This window comes from Gadus morhua, chromosome 23 (genome assembly GCF_902167405.1).
Source record: "Gadus morhua chromosome 23, gadMor3.0, whole genome shotgun sequence".
Taxonomy (NCBI): Eukaryota; Metazoa; Chordata; class Actinopteri; order Gadiformes; family Gadidae; genus Gadus; species Gadus morhua.
In genome coordinates, this window is record NC_044070.1 from 23,044,028 (window position 1) to 23,068,111 (window position 24,084).

The 24,084-nt window shown below is 48.6% G+C and overlaps 1 protein-coding gene across 1 annotated transcript in view; it reads right to left on the bottom strand.

The window, feature by feature from the left end:
• drosha (drosha ribonuclease III) overlaps nt 1-24,084 on the bottom strand; it is a 121,837-nt gene that overhangs the window by 21,377 nt on the left and 76,376 nt on the right. The window contains exons 24-28 of the mRNA XM_030348627.1: nt 20,240-20,284; nt 15,032-15,189; nt 6,682-6,787; nt 3,804-3,945; nt 1,525-1,607 (exon numbers count right to left, since the gene is read on the bottom strand). Of these exons, the coding sequence (XP_030204487.1) occupies nt 1,525-1,607; nt 3,804-3,945; nt 6,682-6,787; nt 15,032-15,189; nt 20,240-20,284 (534 nt within the window). The remainder of the gene's footprint in view (nt 1-1,524; nt 1,608-3,803; nt 3,946-6,681; nt 6,788-15,031; nt 15,190-20,239; nt 20,285-24,084) is intronic.

Consider the following 24,084-nt stretch of genomic DNA (forward strand, 5'->3'; position numbering starts at 1 on the left):
TCACCCTATGGCCTCACACTTAAGGACTCTAACCTAAAGGCTCTAACTAAGGACTCTAACCTGAAGGCTCTAACTAAGGACTCTAACCTAAAGGCTCTAACTAAGGACTCTAACCTAAAGGCTCTGACTAAGGACTCTAACCTAAAGGCTCTAACTAAGGACTCTAACCTAAAGGCTCTAACTAAGGACTCTAACTAAGGACTCTAACCTAAAGGCTCTAACTAAGGACTCTAACCTAAAGGCTCTAACTAAGGACTCTAACCTAAAGGCTCTAACCTGAGGACTCTAACCTAAAGGCTCTAACTAAGGACTCTAACCTAAAGGCTCTAACTAAGGACTCTAACCTGAAGGCTCTAACTAAGGACTCTAACCTAAAGGCTCTAACTAAGGACTCTAACCTAAAGGCTCTGACTAAGGACTCTAACCTAAAGGCTCTAACTAAGGACTCTAACCTAAAGGCTCTAACTAAGGACTCTAACTAAGGACTCTAACCTAAAGGCTCTAACTAAGGACTCTAACCTAAAGGCTCTAACTAAGGACTCTAACCTAAAGGCTCTAACCTGAGGACTCTAACCTAAAGGCTCTAACTAAGGACTCTAACCTAAAGGCTCTAAACAAGGACTCTAACCTAAAGGCTCTAACTAAGGACTCTAACCTAAAGGCTCTAACTAAGGACTTTAACCTAAAGGCTCTAACTAAGGACTCTAACCTAAAGGCTCTAACTAAGGACTCTAACCTAAAGGCTCTAACTAAGGACTCTAACCTAAAGGCTCTAACCTGAGGACTCTAACCTAAAGGCTCTAACTAAGGACTCTAACCTAAAGGCTCTAACTAAGGACTTTAACCTAAAGGCTCTAACTAAGGACTCTAACTAAGGGCTCTAACCTAAAGGCTCTAACCTGAGGACTCTAACCTAAGGACCCTGACCTAAGGACCCTGACCTAAGGTCGACTATGTCTGATTGATCCCCCGTTAGTCAGAGAGTAGCTCTTGTGAAGTCCTACAACGTACAGATTGAGTGACTTGTGTGCATGCTATGAAACCTCGCCTGGCTTTGATTGACCACCCTCCCACACGCCTACCACTTACAATGCCGCAACCACCCCTACCTCCCCCCCCCCCCCCCCAAAGGAAAAACTAACACGCTGTCGAGTGTGGCGGCCGATTATCCGATGAGAAAAAATAAAATCAGTTTGAATCGACAGGAAACAGCTGCTAACAACCCGATAAAAGCGCGGCCACACTGCAACGGCTGGCAGGGGGACAAAACGGCGGAGGAAAGATGGCTGAAATAAAGGCTACAAGGCAGCGAGGGCGGGCGGCGTTCAAGAGGCAAGTGGCGCTCGGAGCGCGGCGCCGTATCGATGGCCACCATTAGGTGCTAGGTAATCAGCCCTCGCTCTCTCTCTCCCTCTCTGTTTATGTGTCTCCCTCCCGCCCTCTCTCTCCCTGGGAAAAGACAAGCGAGCCCGAGTATGGATTGTCGCTGGCGGTGAAAGCGCCCGGCGTCGATGGCGACCTCACCTTCAACCGGGGGAAGAAGCAGACGTTCATGAAGGTGTGCACGTACTCCAGGTCCTTGTCGATGTAGAGGGCTGCAATGAACGCTGCGGGGGGGGGAGAGAGGGAGAGATAGAGGGGGAGAGAGAGAGGGAGGGGGATAGAGAGAGAGAGAGACAGTGCTTAAGTACTTTAGCACAGGAAATGTCAATTTATGTTATTCCTTGCCAATTAAGTGCTCGCTATCTCTTTGAGAGAGAGAGAGAGAGAGAGAGAGAGAGAGAGAGAGAGAGAGAGATGGCGTAAGAGAGAGAGAGCGAGCGAGAGATCAGAAACTACAGGGGAAAGGAAAGCCACCTCCTCTCTTCCAGAGATGCTCTTTGTCTTTGTGTTGCGGAGGTGAAAGTGGCCCCGAAAGAGACACCGTGACACGAGGTGACCCCGGCTGTAATCAGCGCTGCACTTAGCAGACCGGCTACAAAGTACGGTACTTAGTGGAGCTACGGAGTATCAGGAGCATCGGCCGTCAGCTAATGGCCTATGATTGACAGACATTTATTTGTGTCGAATGCGACAGATATTTGTGTGATATTTATTTATTTTCATTTTTCATGATAAAAGAGAGACCGAGAGACTCTGGGAGAGAGACAGACAGGTGGTAAGAGAGACAGAGACACAAAGAGGGACAGACGGAAAGGGCTGGCAAGAGTCAGATCGAGAAAGAGCCATTGTTAATATAGCCGTATACTTCATGAGCTCCCTTCATCGCCGTAGGCTACAGGCGCTTATATGAGAATTATATTCATCTCTTATCCCGACCCACCTGTGTCACCAGGCCACGGCCCTGGAAGAATACTTAGAAAGGCAAATGATACGAGATTACATCAACCAGGATTGATGTGTGTGTCTATATGTATGACTTTGTGTGTGTACTGATGTGTGTGTGTGTGTGTGTGTGTCAACATGAAGGCCTCATTGTGTGTGTCAACATGAAGGCCTCCGTGTGTGTGTGTGTGTGTGTGTGTGTGTGTGTGTGTGTGTGTGTGTGTGTGTGTGTGTGTGTGTGTGTGTGTGTGTGTGTGTGTGTGTCCAAATGAAGGCGTCCCTCTTGGATAATGCCAGGCGATGCATCAATGCGCGGCTTGTGTTTGTTTTCTAGCCGTACACCAGGGTCTGTCCCATGAATGCATGAGTGTGTGAATGAGATCTTCTCCTAGCGGGGGCCTTTGAGACACTGCTGGTGTAGCATAGGCCCCAAAATAAACAAGGGTCCCCCGCCCTTCCAGAATATCCACAGCATACTATTGAGATGTGGCGTTGTTTGTTTAGGTAGCATGTGGTGACCACGATTTGTTTGGGACCCAGCGATTGCGAGCTGAGCTGACTGTGTTGTAAAAAAAAGTTTCTCTTGGGGATTGTGTGTCGAGGAAAAATGACATTTGCTTGTGTGCCACAAGGAATCGGTCTCAGTCCCCTACTATTCTCCCCGCACCCCTATACAGACTCAACTGCCGAACAAACTTTATTCTGTATTCCTACTGTACTTTCATCATTAACACCTGTCTTAACTTTTACAGTGTATCAGTCAGAGCCACTCTTAAGAGTCTGGCACCTCACATAAATAAGAATTGACCATGTAGGAGATCAAATGTATTGCTTTAGAAGAAAGTGTGATAAAAGAAGAGCGCGTGTGAAACGGAAAACACTTCATAATGCTCTGGTTTTAAACTGACTTTTATCCCATATACTCTGCCATCGACAGGGAGAGTGTTGGGAGGGTACGACTGTGTCAAGACATTAGGGCTGGCCCCCATACATCACTTCCAGCTTTGAATAATAGTCAGGTCATAAAATAAAAAGATTAAAAGCAAAATCATAGTTAGTTTAACGTCTCTCTCGTCCGTCTTGCAGGTGCTCACACTAGATGGAAGGTGTGGAAGAACTGTTTGGTTATTTTATCACTGGGATAACACCGGGCTATCTCGGACGAAAACAACTAACCAAACACAAATAGGGTTCGCAAATAGGCTTAGACATAAACAAACTACAACCTGGATCAATTTTGAATTTCTCGTTTTAAGAAATACAAAAGGTATCTAAATGCTGAAATTTGTTCGGAGTACCTACCTAACAAACAAAACCCGATATATTAGAATATCAGTTTCCAACAGTACAAGACGTACAGCAAAGACCGGATCATCCGGCGAGGCACGCGGGATGAGGAGGGTGGGGGAAAGGTGAGGGGAGGGTTGGAAGTGGGAGTAAGAGGAGGGTGAGAGGGGGGTGAGAGAAGGCCCACGTACATTCCAGCAGGTCGGCCAGGGTCTTGGTGCGCAGCGCTACGGGCCTCTTGGTCTTGTCGTTGGTGATGGCGAACTCCTGCATGCCCAGCTCCTCCGCCACCTTGGCCTGTGTGCGGTTGTTGACCAGCGAACTGCGCAGCAGCTGGGGGGGGCGAGACAGAGAGGGGAGAGTGTAATGCCGGTATGCATATATGCACAACCACGCACACACACTAATGCAAACAAATACATAGAAACACACACACAAAAACACATACACACACAAATACAAACACATACGGAAATACATAGAGACACACACACACCAACATATACACACACACAAACACATGGACAAAAACAAAAACACACACACACACACGCCGATCAGCAAACACCGTCGACGGCACCATTACAACACATTGGGGTGTTCAAATATTTACCGGAGTCGCGCGTTGGAACGCCGGGAAACACAAACAGGAAATAGCGGGCCAGAACACGCACGCACGCACGCAGTGAGCCTCGTGGTCACAGAACACCACAACAACTCAGCAGAATAAAACCGGAAAAATGAAAAAACAAACCCTATCACCCCCTCCCTTCATTCAAAATACAACCCCCCCCCCCCCCCCCCCCCTCCCCCGCACGCCCACCCGACCACCCTGGAAGCGTTGCGTGGAGCATCAAAGACGAGTAACGGTAATGTGTCGTAAATGTTTCAGCGCTGCTCCTGCTAAATAATGTAGGGCAGCGGCGGTACGCAGAAGGCTATGAGGAGGAAGAGGATACGGTTTGGTGCGTTTTAACCGCCGCAAGACACCGGGGGGGGGGGGGGGGGGGGCACACAAACAAGTTAAATGTAGCTGCCAGATGAAGTCACAAACGGAGAGGGGAGATGGACGTGCCTCTTCTCCTGTGCGGTCACATGATTCGCAAAAGTCGAGTTCCTTCTGAATTAAGCTCAGTGTAGACAAACAGACACACAAAGACACACACAAACATACATACATACATATATGTATATATATATACACTGTATACACATATATACATACACAGCCACTTTAATACACATAGCGACATGTATCTACACTCGACATACAAACACATACACAGATTGCGACATGCACTCGCACACACCGTGTACACGCCAACACACAGATTGAGATGCAAACTCACACACACACGCACACCGTGTACACTACACACCAACACACAGATGGAGATGCACATCTCATGCATTGCATGCACAGAGAGACTGACGGACAGCGAGAGAGAGAGACCCATATTTACAGACACACACACACACACACATGTTGAATGAGCACTTTTCAATTTGCAATCCCTTTCACGGGAGCTTTCTCTTCCTCCCTTCCCTCCTGGGCATGGTAGCGGGCGGCGGCGCTCACTCTCTTAGCGCCGGCCCACTGAGTGCTTTCACCGCCGTGACGTCACCACTCCCATCCATAAGGAGAAGACTTCTCCCCAATAATAACCAGAGTGGAGGCCGCGTTCGTTTTGGGTTTTTAAATTGATTTACGGCTCGATTCTTTTCCATTATTAAAACCGGCTTCGGTGGTCCATTACTCGGGCGAAAGTAAATGGAGGAGCTTTTTTCTGTGACAATAACGAGGGAGGGATAATATGGTGTTGGGAGTGCTGGCATGCGGCCAGTGGACGATGGCAGAGTGTGATAAGGACACAAAACATACACACAGACGCTTTGCCCGCACGCACGCAACATGTTGCCTTGAACTTGAGTTGAAAACACACAAACGCTTCACATTTGCTTTCCCAACACACAAACACACTTATCTGGCCTTGGATTGCTTTAGCAACTGGCTTGCTATTGAAATGGAACAATTTCCTCTTGTGAAAATAGAGATGACAAGGAGAGGCACTGTCACTATACAAACACATAAGGAGAGAGAGAGAAGATGAGAGAAGGAGAACGAGCGAGAGGGAGACGAAGAACAAGAGGGAGAGGGAGAGAGAGACAGACAGAGCGAGAGAGACAGAGCGAGAGAGAGAGAGAGACAGAGCGGGAGAGAGAGACAGCGAGAGAGACCGAGGCAAAGAGGAACAAAACCAACCCGCAAAGTTAAGTGGATGACTACCTGGTAGGCACTTAGGGATTGAGAGAGGAACAGTGGAAATACAAACCACAACAAACAAACACAAGGGGGTGGGAATAATCTTCCTCCCCACACACACACACACACACACACACACACACACACACACACACACACACACACACACACACACACACACACACACACACACACACACACACACACACACACACACAGTGTTTTGCGTGGAGGGGGGGTGCAGAAGGCACCTTCAGCTCGTGGAGAAGCTCCAAGGGGGGGCCAGGAGTAGAGACTAATCTAGATGTAGGAGGACCGCCCCAGGACACGACATGAGGTGGGAGAGGATAAGGCGGAAAAAAGCCTGGAAAGCCTGGGTATGTTGAGTGTGTATGTGTGTCTGTCTCGGGATTGTGTCTCTGTGTCACTGTGTGCGTATCTGTGTCCGTCCATGTGTTTGTGTGCGTGTGTGTGTGTGTGCGTGTCTCTGCGTGTGTGTTTATTTCTGTGTGTGTGTGTGTGTGTGTGAGTGTGTCTTTATCCCTGTTTGAGTGTGTGTGTTCGTGTGCGTGCATGTGTGTGTGTGCGTGTGTGTATGTGTGCGTGTGTGTATGTGTGCATGTGTGTCTGTGTCTATGTCTGTGTGTGTCTTTGTGTGTATCAAGCATATATGTGTGTTTGTGTGTTTTGAGCATCTATTTGTTCAGGACCTTGTCTCGACGATGGGTGTGTCGTGCGTGTGCACGGGCGCGCGCGTGCGTGTGTGTGTGTGCTGACAGGAGAGAGAAAGAGATGTGTGATTTTACCGTCAGGTGCCCTTCATGGTGATCAGGGAAGTGGATGAAGAGGTACTCTGTGGCCACCAGCTGCATGATGGAGTCACCCAGGAACTCCATTCTCTGGTTGTGACCCCTGGAGAGGACAAACACACACACACACACACAGTGATGGTCAGGCGACGGTCAGATAAACAAATGGACAGACGCACGGATGATGGGATAAACTTGGAGAGAGGGACACAGTCACGGACGGAGAGGGAGGGAAATAAGCCTCTTCACACAGAGATCCCGTAACCTTGCTGGAAAGAAGATCCGGCATTATGCTGGCTTTGCTTCTTTTACACAGACATCGAATTCAGCTTGGTTAGTTCCTCCTCTGAAGGCGTTAAGGGAGAACAACAGTGAACCCTCGTTACCTGTTTGTAAGGTTTACAAGAGGGGTGACTTTTGGGTCGATCTCCAGTCTGGTTGATGCAAACCTAGCTCATAGTATAGGGAGGGTAAGTCATACAAAGTTGTTAGGTTTAGGGTACGGTCAATACTAATGTCCAGGGTTAGGGTTCGTTTTTTTTTGTTAGATTGGGTTTGTTTACCTCTCCATAATTAAGCAAGGTTGAATTGATATTTTTATTGGGTCATTAAATATCATTATAATCCAATGACGTTGAATTTTCTGGTGGTCGATTGAATCGTTTGTAATTTATTTGGCTTCAGATGGATTCAATTAGCTAGGTTAATTATTCTCCCTCGTACAATCTAATATCTACTATTAGTTGTGTATTTCCTAACCCAAGCGGGGCCCTACTGGAGCAGATAAATATTCAGAGTTGTGTTTTGTATCAGTTTAAGCTACTTACTCCCGCTTCACAGACGCGAGAACAGGAGCTAACAAGCTCCGAGACGTGGGAGGGACCGGGGAGGTCGAGCAGGTGGAGGTTTGAGACAGCGACGCAACACGCAGGGAAACGGGGGGATTTGGGTCGGAGAGATTGAAGGGGGCAGGACACCGGAAGGGGGAGGGAGAGGAAGAGGGAGGGAGAGAGAGAGGGAGGGGGAGAGGGAGGGGGAGAGAGGGAGGGAGGGAGGGAGAGAGAAACAGAGCGAAAGAGTGAGAGACAGAGTTAGAATAGCAGGAATTGAGAGTCGGATGAAGTCAGAATTCAAGACCGAGAGGAAGTAGAGAGATGAGGTTAATAGCGATATATTGTAAGCCGTTATAGCTAAGAAATTAATTATTTCTAGAAGCTATTCCATTTCGACTAGACATATTGACCTTCTCTTAAGATTGAAAACCACCTTCTCTTATCTACAATTTGAATCTGGAACAGTAAAACTCATAGTGGTAAGTATCTTATATATATGCGACTGAACGATACATCATTTTTGGTGACTTCTGCTTTGTTTAAGCGCTTCTAAATAATAAATTGTCGTATCAGGGTGTCCCTCAGCGTTCTATGGGCGATGTGGGTCTCCTATGTTAAAAAAATGACCACCATTACAAACAAATTCACTTCTCATAATATAGCAACATAAGATGTTCATATCAGTATATGCCGTCTGATGACGCACATTGTTCACATTAGATCATGACAAAAGCTTCTGCCGAAGCATCTGACCGATGTAGACTTTAAATAGATGTGAATGATGCGTTTCAGCATACACAACACTGTATGCTGCAGCTTTCAATTCAGCAGAACAGCGGAAACACAGAGTGCCGACAGAGAGAAACTATTTCCATCAGCTCGAGAGGTATGTTATGCCAGCGGCTGTTAACAGTTTGCGTTTGACTTATTTTGTATCATCTCTAATGGTTTTGAGAAACTGCCAACTGGAGTCTTTTTCTCTTCGCCATTGTGTGTCCTTGTACGCTAACAATAAAGAAGCTGCTCCACTCAGAAGAGAATTACTGCACAGTGCCATGCAGTCATTCTTACTGGTAAATACAAAACCTTTTACAACTAAGAAATGATTGTTAGAAATCAATTGTTACGAGTAAGAATGAAAGACCTTCAAATCCAAAAGTTTGATATCGATTATTATATTAGGACCAGTCAGAATAAAAACCTTACTATTGAGAATACAATTCTTACCCAACACAATTTTATTTTAGTAGTAACAATTGCATTCTTACAAGTTAGATTCGATTACATTCTCACTATTGAGAATTCAAAACAAGTTACATAAATACCAGTCAAATCATAAACGGCTTGCCATCGTAAAGAGGGAGGAGTTTAAAAGAGATGAGTTTAAGAACTTGAGAGAAAGAGCGAGAGAGTGAGAGCGAGAGCGAGAGAGAGCGAGAGCGATAGTGGAATAGAGCGACAGAGAGAGCGCGAGAGAACGAGCGAGAAACTGATGAGGCGAGAATAGCAGAGATGAGGAAGGAGAGAGTCACCTGAGGTTAGAATACAAGGGAGGGAAGTAAGAGGAATGAGGTTAAGAGAGAGAGAGATACGGATAGACAGCGATAGAGACTCGTGGTCATATAAGGTTATTCGGGTCCGGGCCTAAGATCAGGGCAGGGGTCCTGTTGCTAGATCTAGCAAGTTTCGGCCTGCTGGAAGGTGTCATCTGATGAACATTTCACAGCTTGCCTTTCGGGGCAGACACGGCGACAAGCTAAAGGCCATCCCAGGTCAACTTCTACAGGAGATGTGAAGGGTTTTAATAGGAGCGGGAGACGAGCAGCTGTGCGGCGAGGAGGTGTCATGATTCACTCGAAAGCCTAGACTTTTGTTTCACACTTGTTTCGACCATCACGTCGCTGGTGGAAGCACATAATAGGCGAGGACAACCTCAGTATGCAGCAGCAAACTGTAGAAAAGTGAGAGCAAAGGTTTCAAATCAAGATCCGTAGAGAATGGCTACTGTAAAAATACACTTATTAGAACCCCCTTCTGAAACCGTATTGCACTTGAAGCTTCGTAACGCACGGCGGGACGGGTAGTCTAATGATCAGTGGGTCGGACTCCAAAGCCAGGATGTTCTGGGTTCGAACCCCGATTTACGCATTCCTACCCGTTAGGCATCACAGAGTAAGACTCTTGACCTGCTTAATAATGACATGTATATAAAAAGTAAAAGTAGAAAGTTGTGCTACTTCAATGGTGTCCTTAATTTCTTTAAAGTCTGCAAAAACGAAGAAAGTTAACTCTTTCAAAAGTTAGCTTTTTCAAAAGTTAGCCCCTTTCAAGTCTCTCCTTTAAAGTTGGCTCTTTTAAAGTTGCCCTTTAAACCTTTAGCTCTCCTAGTGTTGGCTGTTTAAGAACTACATCTCCCTCAACGCACTCCTGGTACAAGAGTCATATCATACTCGCCGCTAATAGTCTGTATTTCTGCAAAGAAATGCATGGCAATTATGTAATATTATTGTTGGGAGATCGCCACAAGGGTCCAAATCAATTATGCACCCAACATCGCACACAAACATCTTTTCCGCAGTGTGTGTGTGTTTGTTTGTGTGTGTGTGGGAAGGTAATACCCGTCCATAGAGCTTCATTGTGAACAGGTGGCAAAACGTGATGAGACACCCACCGCCATGCTTCAACCTGTGGCAACATATGTGTCCGCATGTTTTAAGGCGGAAGTCAAAGAGATACATGCCCCGCACATTGCTAATGGGCACATATGGGGGGGGGGGGGGGGGGGTTGGGGGGGCCGGGAGCCGTCCAATCAAAACAGTGGCGCAGTGGGAGAGGTATTTTGGGGCCGGGCGGGGGGGTAGTAGTAGGTAGGCAGTGGTTTTCCTCACATCCGTCGTGGTTCTCTGAGCTATAAATACTGTCCTGATGCGTTCCTGACGACAACGCAAGCCACCGTCCCGACTTATTTGCAGCCACCGTTTCTCCTTAGTGTAGTGTGGATTTAACTACCTGCTGCCTCTGTGGGAGGGAAACAAGTGATCCACTGCATCACTGCGGTAAAACCCCCCCGATGTGTCGACGGGAAGGTGGGAACACAAGGCGGGCGAGAGCATTGATTCAACGCACAACCTCACACACTGATTGGGAGGGGGGGGGGGGGGGGGGAGGGAGAGAGAGAGAGAGAGAGAGAGAGAGAGAGAGAGAGAGAGAGAGAGAGAGAGAGAGAGAGAGAGAGTAAGAGAGAGCAAGCACGAGAGAGAGAGAGAGATTAAGAGAGAGCAAGCACGAGAGAGAGAGAGAGCGAGAGAGAGAGAGCACGAGAGAGCAAGCACGAGAGAGAGAGAGCGAGAAAGAGAGAGAGAGAGAGAGAGAGAGCACGAGATGGCAAAACAGGATTGACAGGGCAGAGGTGAAAGGAGATGAAAAAAACAAAAATTGCATTCTCACTTTGCAGCAAAGGGCGGGTAAACCTGAAGTGAAAAACGTTGCGCTGTGCATCAGCAGGGTCTTTATCTCCTCCAAGTCTGATGTAAAACACCTTTAATGGGCCATATCAAGGCGCTTGCCACAGGTTGGCAGATCCCTGATAATGTCTCCCCCCTCCCTCCGTCCCCCAAGCCTGTAATTGCTCTGTGGATTGGGAGTTTGTGTTTTTTATTTTCCCTCACCTCAGGGGATAATCTGCTTGTTATTTACACCCATGTGCTCGCTGGTGCGGTGTTGTGTGGCATGCAAGGTCAAAACACTGGCCAGCAAGGTGTTTCCCGCACATCAGGCACTACATAGATCTGTGCGTGTGTTGTTTATGTATGTGTGTGTGTGTTGTTTTATGTGTGTGTGACACGATGAGAGCATGTCCAAATATATGAGCCCAAATGTTCACATTTTGAATCAACACGTCTTATCACGTTATAATTATTCACACACGTGAGCTGAATTTGAAGTCAAAGAAAAAAACAAAAAAAACATTTCATTGACATTTCCACAAACTAAATACTCACACATCCGTGTTCTGACTCTGTGATTACAATCTCTCCAATCGTTTACTGCAACTACACACACATTTTCACCCACCCCCATACAAAAGTGACAAATATGCGCAATTTGACCGTTATAACACTTTTTGTGATTAAATGTGCTGCACAATTTGTTCTTTTAGCTGTGGAAGTGAGAGAGAAATCCCAAGGCAAAGCTCTCTTCTGCTAGGCTCGCTCACATGTCAGAGTGGTGCTCACTGTAGAGCAGACCCAGTTAGGGTTAGGTCAACTCAAGTTAGGGTTGGACCAGTTAGGGTTAGGGCAACGTAGTTAGGGGTAGACCAACCAGGTATGGGTAACTCAGTCTCCTTAAAATAAAACGTTGTTATTTGTCCATTTTTACCAACCACCGATACCAAGAATCACGACAAATCCGTGTTCTTTGATAAGCCAACGCAGTATTTTGGTCGGGTTTTTGCAAACGCGGAAACATTAAAATTTAGCCGTTCAAAGAGAATGCACTGACCTTGGGTTTTCTAGATGAAAGAAGGGAATAACTCCATCTTACAAAGAGATCCTTGGTTTCAAACAGTCGGCGGGGCTGAGGGCCGGCACTCCGTTACAACTCGTTCTACGTTGATCTCCCTTACCTCGATCGGCAAAATGAAAAAAAATAAAAACGAAGAAGAAGCGAAGAAAGAACTTCTCCATTCCGTGCTGTTCCCTTTTCCTCGCCTGGGGTCTCCCAGGCTTCTCGGCAGGGGCCAGCGGCGGCCTCCGAGTCCACCGTGCGTCGAGTACCGTCCCTCGACAAGGTCATGCCGCCCTCCGGCCAAGCATGAGGTGGTTGGTGGGGGGGGGGGGCTGCCTTGCGGTGGAGGGGGGGGTCAATGGGGGTCCCGGCGTCCTTGTCGATGCGCGTAACCGTTATTGCATGACCTTTACCTCCTTCGTTGGCGAGCCTCGCTCCCCTTCCGCATTATGACGACCACAACCTACTTCAGGCTGACCCCTGGGCCTTCTGGGTAATCGGCCCCCCCGCCCCCCCCCCCTCCCCCTCATTTCCAGCCTCCCTCCCTCCCTTCCTCGGCCTACCGGCGCTATTTGCGAGACAATCCGTTGCCAATAAGCAGAGCAAAACGGTAAAACTGTAAAAAATAATAATAAGTGCAAGGAACCTTGGAAACCTTGCGTCGTGAGCGAATAGGAGGCTTAGCGGGGAGAGGGCATGTCGGGTAGACGCAGCCCTGGGGGGCTTGGCATGCGAGTCCCGGGGGAGGAGCTTAGCGCTGAGCAGGGTTTAGAGGGAGGCACCGCGGAGGAGGGAGGGTCATAGGGTTCATTTGGGAGGGGGGGGTAAAAACACAGCAGGGACGGACCTGGGGGGGAGATGCCCTTCAGGTAGAAGCGTCCCGGTATGAGAGTCGAGCCTTCCCGCCCACGCCTGCATTGAGCCGTGATTGGTCAAAAGGGTTTACCGTTCGAAGCGATGGATTAAGACGCATGCCGTTGTGCGATCAAGCGCGCGCACGCATCAGTGGACTTTTCGTTTCGAAAATACTCAAGTGGTTGACCGGCGTGTATGGACGCACAAACACACACACGGAAACACACGGACAAGCGCTCTCGCACAAAAGACACACAAGGAGGGAGAGTGATGTCCTTGTTGCAAACCTAGGCAAGCAATTACTGAGTTCAGCCTGCCAATAAGATATCAGAGCAGAGCTGCCAAGGCTAATTTGCCTTAGCTGTCAAGCTCACTATTGTGTTGCGCCAGGGAGCTCAGAAAACCCAGTTAAGCCTTCCACTGCAAATAACCCTCTCATACACAAAATTAGCAACTGCCCAAATTTGAGGTTTGGAGCCAGCTAGATATAAAGAGGAAACCCAATTACTGTGAACGTGAAAAAAAAAAGAACGATAAAAAGAGCATTCTGAAACATGAATCCCGTTCGGGGAAGGAGGAAGGTCTGCGAGGCAGGCTCCAAAAGATGGGTGACATGTTTACTTTAAATAGGCTGAGACACTTTCTTGACAATCAATTTTAAGTCATCTTCTAAAAAGTTCTCCGGAGACTTCCTTGGCTGTTACGCCAATGTCATAACAGAAAAACATTCTCAACGTCCCGAAACTAATCCAACCTCACTTCTAAAGTTTGAAGTATCGATTCTGAAGTAGAAAGTTAATACGTCGACAAAAAAAAAAAAAAGAGCCAATAACAGAAAAATATAAAAAATAACCATTTGAAATAATAAAACACTGAAAGCTTGGCTCGCATCGCGTTTCAGTAAATCTGCCAGGGCCTGTAGGGATTTACATATCAGACAGAAGCCTTGGAATGCAGTGAATAAAAAGAGAGGGTTGAAACGGAGCATGCAGGGGTGGCAGGCACGAAGGACACATCTTCAATGGAGCCGGGCCCGACCCAGTAAATATAATCAAAACTCCATTTCCCAGGGGGCAGCAGGGGTTGTGCCCTCTCAGGCGGAGAGCGACTACAAATAGCGGGGGGCCTCGGGGTCTCGGGGGTCTCCTGGGCCCAGCTGTGCTGTGAAGGCGGCGGGATTAGTCACCGAGCCAAATATGAGTTAAAGAGGCTATCTCGCACCAAGGCGGTTGGAACAGAACATCCAACATGTAACGCTTTAGAAAAGAACAGAGAGGGGGAGAGATAAAATAGAAAGGCTGAGGGGGAGAGAGAACGAGAGAGAGAAACCGATCTGGGAAGAGGTTGCCTCATCATCGGAACGATTACCATCGTCTTAAAACACAAAGCGTAATTAAAATCCCTCTCTCTCTCCCGCATGATATTACGTACTGTAATGCCTCGTGTCTCATCTCCCCCGGGAGGGCCGTGCTCACAGCGCCTGGATCTCTCCCGCGATGAAACGCCGCCTCCTACCTCATGCTTTCATGTTTTTCTTTCATTTGATATATTTTATAATTTTGTATTCTATTCACGGTTCGCGATTTTGGATTTGTTTCTCGCAAACCAATATGCCAAAAAAAAAATGTGTTGGGAGCATGGGTAACCTACTTAAAAAAATCGGATTCCTATTCCGAATTTTCGGAAACATCTGCGTTGCAATGCACGTGACATCAAACAATTGACTTTCCTCACACTCCTCTACCTCATGAGCTGAGCCGAAGGGTCGGTAGGTACATCTCGCTCAAGTACGCCCCACGGTTTATATTTGCCATATTATACCACCAGGTGTGTGATTAGCCATTACACGCCGTTCTAAATAAATCGGCCTCTTCTGACATCACAAGTGGGCGTGTCCACCTAGATGTACCCTGGCTAGATCGGTCTACCAGCCTGCCCAGGGTACTGTAGCAAACGTTGCTCATCTATCCGTCATACATCTAGGTGGACACGCCCACTTGTGACGTCAGACGAGGCCGATTTTGAAGACGGCCTGTAACGGTTAATCAAACTCACACCTGAAGGTATAACAAGGGACTCTTGAGCTGTGGCTCCCTGGGATCCGACCCGGTATCTTTTCGGGGGTGGCCGCCCCTTACGGCGGTACTTACAGGGTGAGGTGGTTGAAGCCCACGGTCCGCAGGGTAAAGGCCCGCGCCAGGAGACGCACGTGGGTGAAGGGGACCCCGATGGCGCCCTCGAAGTCGGTTAGCTTCTGCAGCACCGGCGACGTCTCGATCAGCTGCCGGTCTGTCTGCGGCTCCTGGACCTGGGAGACAAACACAGTAAACACACACATAAAGAAAGAACTCACCGGGTCACCGGCACCGTGCATTTTGTTTCAGCGAGTCACTACCGATTTACTTTCGACTTACAATCATTCGACAAAAAAAAAAAAGGAGAGAACAATTCTGATGTCGTAATGCTGCGTACGCCTTTCGTTTCCGATTTGTTTTTCTACTATTATACGTCCTCCACCCAGGCGTTTGTCATACGTTGCCCTCCTAACAATCCCTTCAAGTGTTTCCCGGTCTCTCCCGGTTTGGGACTTGTGATGGGATTGTAAGCGTGATTAAGAGCCATTTAAATAAAATTGACTCGTGCGAAAGAGTCGGAGGCTGCCAAAGCCGACCGTGGCGGGAGCGCATTAGCGTCTAATGCACTCTGTCGGCCTGCAGATACACTGCGATATGGCCCACGCTGCACTCACCTGTTAAGAATATCCTCTGAATCCCTTCACCAGACGTACCTTTGGGTTTGAGGTTGCTGTTGCATTTCACCCTCCTCCTCAAACACTAAACTATTGAGCTATTTCGCCGACACTGTTATCCAAAGGGGACTTGGGAGTAAATCGGAAAATAAAGTATGGTTGAGGCTTCTTGCTCAAGGCCGACACGAAAAAGTTTTTTTTTGCAGCAGGTGGTGGTGGTGGAATCTCTTAAGAAACCTTAAGGCAACACATCTCTCGGATTTTAACATTTTCTGTCAACCTTTACCGAGTCGTAATGGAGTCTGTGGCCTTTCCTTGGGTTCAACGGCCCAAGGAGGTTATCCGATAAGGTCAAACGGACCCTCCCAAGAGACATGCTTGCGCCGATCGCTTCGGACAGACGTTGGGGGGGGGGGGGGGGGGGGGGCTGCGGACGGACTGATGGTCGGGCGGGGTGGGGGGGGGGATCAAGAGCGGACAAGAGGTGAATAAGATATCACCGGTTCAAAAAGGGCAATCCTGGGAATACACATGTTGCCTACGGGCGTAAAGTTCCGCCGCCCGCGACCAGGAAGCAACCGGAACGTCCAGGACCGCGGGGGGGGGGGAGAGGAGCCTGTGTTGGGAGGAACGCAGGGAGGAGCGAAGAGTCCTTAAGGGTGGGTGAATGGCTCCGAGATATATACACTGGCTCCGAAGTTGGGATGTGGACCGCTTCAGCAGGGAAACGAGCGTTGCCGTTTGGCGGGGTGCGGGGGGGAAGGTTTAGATGGCCGGTATGGGCTCCTCACAGAGCTCATTAGCACGGAAAAAATATAGAGGATGAAAAATAATAAATAAGCGAATGTGTGTTTATGGAATCAGGAGATATCCTTATGGATGCATTAATTAGGACCGCTCGAAGCCTTTAATTGGTCTCACCGCGCGCTATAGCTACATGTTTAAACAAGACATCTAACCCGAGGAAAACATAAACAAACACACGGGGTAGAACTGATATCATTCTAGGCAAATGAAGTGCAGCTCTGCCTGTCTCCCTGGTTTTGCTGTTCTTTTTTAATTCACGCACAAAACACACAGAAAAACGCACTTAGGGCAAGCTACTGATAAGCGTTTGATTGCTTTTCTTGTTTGCTTGTCGTCTATTTATACATGCATTTTATGGAATATTCCGGAGAATAACCAACATGTACGTCCTCCAGAAAAACTAAAAAGAGTTAACAGCTGTCAGCTGTCATACCAGCGACGAGAAGGGCAGAGATGTATATTTAAACTCATCCTCTTTCCCTTTCTCCATTTTTTTTTTTTTTTTATTGCACCACTGCCATTCACTCGGCGACTCCCGCGCACTTGGAAACATTTCATCCCGCGTTCCGTGTATTTTTTTTCCTCCTCCTCGCGTTAATTAACGACCGAAAAGCCCCTTTAAAATGTCAGGCGTCACGACGAACGGCGTCTGACGAGTTCAGACCCCGCCGGGCGTGAGGCGGCCGTAAGTGCCGATGGCGGACAGCGGGGCTTCAACGGAATGAGGGCCGCGGGAAAGGGCAAGAGAGAGAGAGAGAGAGAGAGAGAGAGCGAGAGAGAGAGAGAGAGAGAGCGAGAGAGAGAGAGAGCGAGAGAGAGCGAGAGAGAGAGAGAGCGAGAGAGAGCGAGAGAGAGCGAGCGAGAGCGAGAGAGAGAGAGAGGGAGAGGGAGAAAGAGATAGAGAGAAAAAACACAACATACCAGTCACGGAGACGAGAAATATATAAAAATTCCGCAACATGCTTTTTTGAAATGGCTTCAAAGGATTACTTTTCAGCCCAAGTCAAGACAGAAAACAGAATCAGAGGCTAGGCCTTTGAGGTCCGAAAGTCTGACACGCGTGTATCTTCCCCCTCTTGACTAAAAGGGAGATTTTGAACCGGGCTCTCAACTCGATTGACACGTCTGTAAATGTTTCTGGAAAGGCCGTGGGTGGGATGGTGGCGGTGATGGTGGTGGTGTTGGTGGTGGTGTTGGTGGTGGTGGGGGCTACCACTTTGTGCTTGTTCACGTGAGGTTGCGTGTACGTGGGTGTTTGTTAAGTGTGCGCACATTTGCAACTGTGTTTCTAAGGGTGTGGGTGTTTATAAGTGTGTGTACGTGTCTGTGTTTTTAAGTGTGTGTGGGTTGAAGTGTTTGTCTACGTGCACATTAGTGTGTGCCTGGATGTCACTGTTGTTCATCACTATCACTATGCATGCATGCATGCATGCATGCATGCATTTCACTGTGTATAACTGCAACACCACCATTGTGCGCACATGGATTTCACAGCATAAGCACGCATCACTGTGCGCTCGTGTCCGAACACATGCGTGCTTCCATGCAGCATGTGTCAGAGGACAACACAGCGCCTGAACACGGCGCGAACCCCAGCGCCTGACCCCTGCCACCGAGGTGCCGCGGCCGCCACGGCAGGAAGTGTAATTAGCGGCGCGCCGTCTCGGCAGGGCTCCCGTGTCGGCACGCCGGCGGCTAATCACTGAGGTTCCTGTTCCCCTGCCTGTCACGGCCCTGGCGGACGCCTGGGGCAGCCGGAGAACACCATGCACACCTCAGGGCTCCACTGTCGGCCATGACACCTTCTCTGGGGCTTGACACCGGCTGCAGGGGCCACCCCAGCCCCGTATGCTCGCGGTAATGACGATAGCGCTGGCAATGAGGATGATGATGATGGGGACGATGATGATGGTGATAGCGCCCGTAGGGATGATACTAAAGTAAATAATAACATGAAGGGGAGAGAAGGGGGGGTGCGGTGGCAACCGGTGTAGGGGAAGTTACCCAAACACACATCAGAGGGATACATGCGCACACAGACACGAACGCGCAAAGAGAAGATGAAAAAAAGACAAACTAGGAGTTATTTTTGCGCATCCGTACATGGGTGTGATGAAAAAAACGAAAACAAAGAAACACACGGAACACCGCGATCAGCATGCGAACACACAGACGCGGGTGCAGGGATGGGGAGAATAAAGGGCTGTGGGAAAAACAAGTCTCTGCAGGGACACAAAGAGATAGGTTCCCAATGCTTACAATCAGAGAGAGAGAGAGAGAGAGAGAGAGAGAGAGAGAGAGAGAGAGAGAGAGAGAGAGAGAGAGAGAGAGAGAGAGAGAGAGAGAGAGAGAGAGAGAGAGAGAGAGAGAGAGAGGGAGAGAGAGAGAGAGAGAGAGAGAGAGAGAGAGATGAGTGAAAGAGAAATACAGAGCTAGAGACAGACAGAAAGAGAGACACAGATACAGAGAGAGGCAGAGGAAGTTGGAGGGAAAGAGGAGACAGGGACACAGAGCCAGAGAGAGACAGATATACAGACAGTGACAGAGAGACAGATATACAGACAGTGACAGACAGACAGAGAGAGAGATACAGCGAGACAGAGAAACACAGAGAGAGGGACATATAGAGAGACAGTGCCAGTGACATAGAGCGAGAGAGAGAGAGAGCGAGACATACAGAGAGAGGGAGAGAGTGTGCCAGTGACAGAGACAGAGAGAGAGGTCCCCAGAGCTCTCTGGGATGATTGGGGACTGTAATCCTGTTACCCCACCTTTGATCTCTCTCCCTCTACTTCCAAATTTTAATTTCAAAGAAACACGCCGACACGTTCAAGGTTTGCGGGACATGTCACGAGAAAGTGAAATAAAAACACTAAATAAAAGGAGAGCAATACCCTCTCCAATATTGGAGAGGGTGAGAGCTGCATTTGTAAGAAGCGTAGACCAAAAGTAACACGGGCAAATATATAAAGATAGGTGAGACAGGATGAAACCAATTTGGAAAAGTAAAAGGAACATGTGATTCCTGACTGAGATTCCCTCAACATCGATTCAAAATTGTATTTCAATGGATTTTTTCTTACACATTGTGCACTATACTGTATGTATTCCTTACATTTCCACATTCATACCACAATTTTCTGTGCTGCTATACCATTGTTTCACTGCTATACTGTGGTACATTGCACATGCTTGCGTGCATCTTCATGCCCGGTGGGCAAACTATTTATATATTCGCCGCCCCAGTTTGCATATATATTTTTATTGTTAATACCGTTACTGTTGTTGTTTTTGCGCACTCCTGACAACATTGCCACTTTCATTTCACTGTACTCCCTGTATGTGTACGTGACGAATAAAGTTATTTAATCTTGAACGCTACTGCCCAGGAACTCGCTCCGTGACACGTCTACACCCGCACACAATCCGGGTTGTCTGGGCCTAATGATCGAGGTGTTTGGAACTGTGAACCGCACCTCATGACAATTAAAAGCTTTAGTTAATTACTGCGGCTGATACACACTGCAACTACACACTGAACGATAACACAAAATAATGTGAGCCTTTGTGTGTGTCTGTGTAACTTTGTGTGTGTGTCTGTGTAACTGTGTGTGTATGACTTTGTGTTTGTGCGTGTGTGTGTATGACTTTGTGTTTGTGCGTGTGTGTGTATGACTTTGTGTGTGTGTTTGTGTCTGTGTATGACTGTGTGTGTGTGTGTGAGCTCGGTAAGCAGCCTAGTCTCTAATTGGAGCCAGTTTGGGCCAAAATAAACATCCCAATGAAACATATTTGAACCAACCTGCAAGGGGTGGGGTGGGTAGTTGAGCCAGACCTCGCGCATATCCTAGAGAGAGAGAGAGAGAGAGAGAGAGAGAGAGAGAGAGAGAGAGAGAGAGAGAGAGAGAGAGAGAGAGAGAGAGAGAGAGAGAGAGAGAGAGAGAGAGAGAGAAAACGGGGAGAAGGGGGGAGAGTAGATTAGCACAAACAGTCCCAGCGTCCAGAAGTCCAATCACCACCCATCTCGTAGCAGGAGTGGGTTAGTTAGTGTTAGCACGCTAAGCACTTTCCCGAACGAGACAAGGGCACCTCATCTCCACGACTCAGAGGGCCGCTCAACCACCATTAGCAGCTCAGCTGTATGATGATGGACTGTGTGTGTGTGTGTGTAGTGAGGGGGGGGGGGGGGTAGGGATACACTGTAATGGCGTAATAACTCTGGGAACCGGGGGGAATAGCTCGGCCGTTTAGGTTTGCCAATAATTGGCAGTCAGTGGCCAGAGATATTGACAGACGAGAGAGAGAGAGAGAGAGAGAGAGAGAGAGAGAGAGAGAGAGAGAGAGAGAGAGAGAGAGAGAGAGAGAGAGAGAGAGAGAGAGAGAGAGAGAGAGAGAGAGAGAGAGAGAGAGAGAGAGAGAGATTCATCGCCTGTGGATAGTTGTTTCGTTGCTAGGGGCGACGTCAGTCACCAGGTGTTATTAGGCCAGAGGCTTAATGTTGAGGCTGGATGCTCATGTTGTGTCAGCCCCGTCATAACACAGTGAGCCTCCAAAGTTCAGTACCACTCAAGACATTTAAATCCTCCAATGAAAATAGTATATAGAAATAGTAAATACATTGCGTGTGCGCTCGTGCGTGCGTGCGTGCGTGGTGGGGAGATGGCTGCATGGCCACTGCTTGTGTTGTGTTGTGTTTCTATAAAGCCTCTTTCACACAAACCCCGAATGTCTGATTGAGCCCTTGTGTGTGAATAGAGCCGGTCAGTATCTCGATAGTTCACAGTGACGAGATCCTGCACTACATCCCGTACAGCAGGTGGCAGTAAACGCAAAAAAAAGAAAAGAAGAAAACATTCTGAGCAATATTATGATACCGAGGATAAGTCTGAATATATTTAGTATCGATTTAGATGCAAAAACATTGGGTCCTCGTTACGGATGAGTCGTCAGTCTGAGACGCCATTTTGGATGTGCACTAAACAAACCCTGCGATTTCCGAAGCACATCTGCTACGTCATGTCCGGGCGCCAGCCCTCGCCGAAACCAGACAGAGTATCCCCAGTATGGGAGAACGTGTCTGACACGGACAATCTCCTGCTGCGTGCTTCATGTGTGTAAGTTAAATCCTGGAGAATGCCTGGAAATTTTTTCTAAAAGCTCAATTGTGAAAACGGCAGTGTGTGTGTGTGAGTGAGTGAGTGAGTGAGCGAGCGTGCGCGCGCATGAGTGAGTGAGTGAGCGAACGCGTGCATGAGTGTGTAGGCGTGTGAGCGAGTGAGCGAGCGTGTGAGCAAGTGAGCGAGTGAGCGAGCGTGCGCGCGCATGAGTGAGTGAGTGAGTGAACGCGTGCATGAGTCTGAGCGAGTGAGTGAGTGAGTGAGTGAGTGAGTGAGTGAGCGAGTGAGTGAGTGAGCGAGTGAGCGAGCGAGTGAGCCTGTGTGTTCTGAGAGGCAGCTCAACGGGGCCCAGTCTTCTGACTACCCTGGCATATAACGCCCTCGCCGACCAGCCCCCTCACCAGACCGGCACCCCAAGCCTGAACACTGCCCACACCTCCTTAAGCAGCCAATGAAAAATGTATGAAAGCGGTCGATATATTTCAGAAAACGCTTCCCTTATCGGCCTTCCTGCCTCCCCCTTAGTTGGGGAGGCAGGGAGGCATCACGGATCGGGGGCCGCGCTCAGACAAGCACCCTGCTTCTCTTTGGGCGGAGGCCAGCGGAGCAGGTCGATAGGAACACTGGAGCTATTGGCTACCGCACACCGGATGATTTATTGAGTAAAGGCCTTTATACAAAGTATCTTGCTCAAGGATGCCAGAGGTAGACTGGGGGAAATGGGGTATTTGAACCAAGAACCTTTCGGCTACGAGTCAAACAACCCTTTTTGTTATTCCCCTTAACAACGCCTAGACGGATGGGTTACTAGAAGACAGGGGGGGCTTTTATTTTGTGAAGCTAGAACTGCATTGTCTTTAAGCAGACGCTTTAAAAGAATGACAGGCATCTTGCTCAAGGATGCCAGAGCTAGACTGGGGGAAATTGGGGAGTTGAACACACTTTTGTTATTCTCCTTAACAACACCTAGATGGATTGGCAAATATAATATACAGGGTGGGCTTTTACTTTCTGGATCTAGAATTCATCAGTGCTCTGTCTCTACGGAGATGATTTAAAAAATGACAGGCATCTTGCTTAAGTGTGCGTGCAGGTAGAGCGGCAGACATAAAGGAAACAAACCCATAACCTTTAGACCGGGAGCAGGACCCCCCTCATCACTCCAGCCCCAGGAGGGTATTCCTAATGCTTCATAATGCACGCTCCCTCTCCCCAGAGAACGCTGCTTACACTGGGACCAAATGGGCCTTAGCAAGACACTCTGGGCGGCATCTGGAACCAGCACACGGTTATAGGAAGGACCCACGGCCAGAGAGAGAGAGAGAGAGAGAGAGAGACAGGGAGAGACAGGGAGAGACAGGGAGTAAGAGCGAGCGAGAGAGCGAGAGCGAGAGCGAGAGGGAGAGAGAGCGAGCGAGACAGGGAGAGAGAACGAGCGAGACAGAGAGAACAAGAGAACGAGAAAGAGAGATGGGAGAGAGGGGGGTGTAAGAGAAAGAGGGGGGAAAGAGAAAGGGGGAAAGAGCAAGAGAGACAGGGAGACGGAGGTTAGGGGGGGGACTTAGAATTGATTAAAGGAGAGAAAGTAAGCGAGTGGAGTGGGAGGAAAAAAAGAAAAGGAGAATGAAATAAACACAAGTTGTGCTGTTTCGTCAGATCGAAGATTTTGATTAAAATCCAAACACTGCTGAACGCCTTCCCGCCCACGTGCACAGTACACAGCCCGGCGCACTTTTGTTTCAATTAAAACAGTTCTGTACGCCACGCAACAGGTTGGGACGAACCAGCCCCCGAGAGGAAGGTGTAATTACAGAGCACAAATCACTACATGCGGCGTCTGAATCACACTCATTTAGACGACAGACTTTTTGTGTCGCAAACGGGGGGAACGTGACGAGAAGGGAGAAGGAAAAGTGGAAGGGAGCGAGAGTGAGAGCGAGAGAAAAGAAGACCGGAGAGAGGGTGGAGTAAAGAGAGAGGGGGACAGGAACCTGCACATGAGCAAACACGCTTATTTGAATGGAGATGGCTCTGCACATAATGAGAGCAGAAATGAAAAGCAAATGAAAGACGGCATTGTGTGTGTGTGTGTGTGTGTGTGTGTGTGTGTGTGTGTGTGTGTGTGTGTGTGTGTGTGTGTGTGTGTGTGTCTCCCTGCCTCTGTACCGCTTCACTCTCTGTGGAGGTGGGATTGAATATGGGGGGCTGCTCTGACCTCCAGGGAGTGTGGGGGAGAGAGAGGGAGTGGGGGGGAGAGAGGGTGGGGGGGTTCCTGAGGTAGGCTCCGTCTCAGCTCATGGCGAGCAGGAGGGGGGGGGGGGGGGGGGGGGGGGGGGATGTGGACAGGAATCGCCATTAGAACCCCTTCTCGCATTACACCTCCCACGTGCACCTCCATCCAATACCTCCATCCCCTCCACCGGTTCCCTCCCTCCTATCAGCCCCCCCCCCCCCCTCTCTCTATCAGGTCATCTCTCCCCCTATTCCCTCTTCTCCCTCCAATCCACTCTCCCTCGTTGCCTTCCTCCAG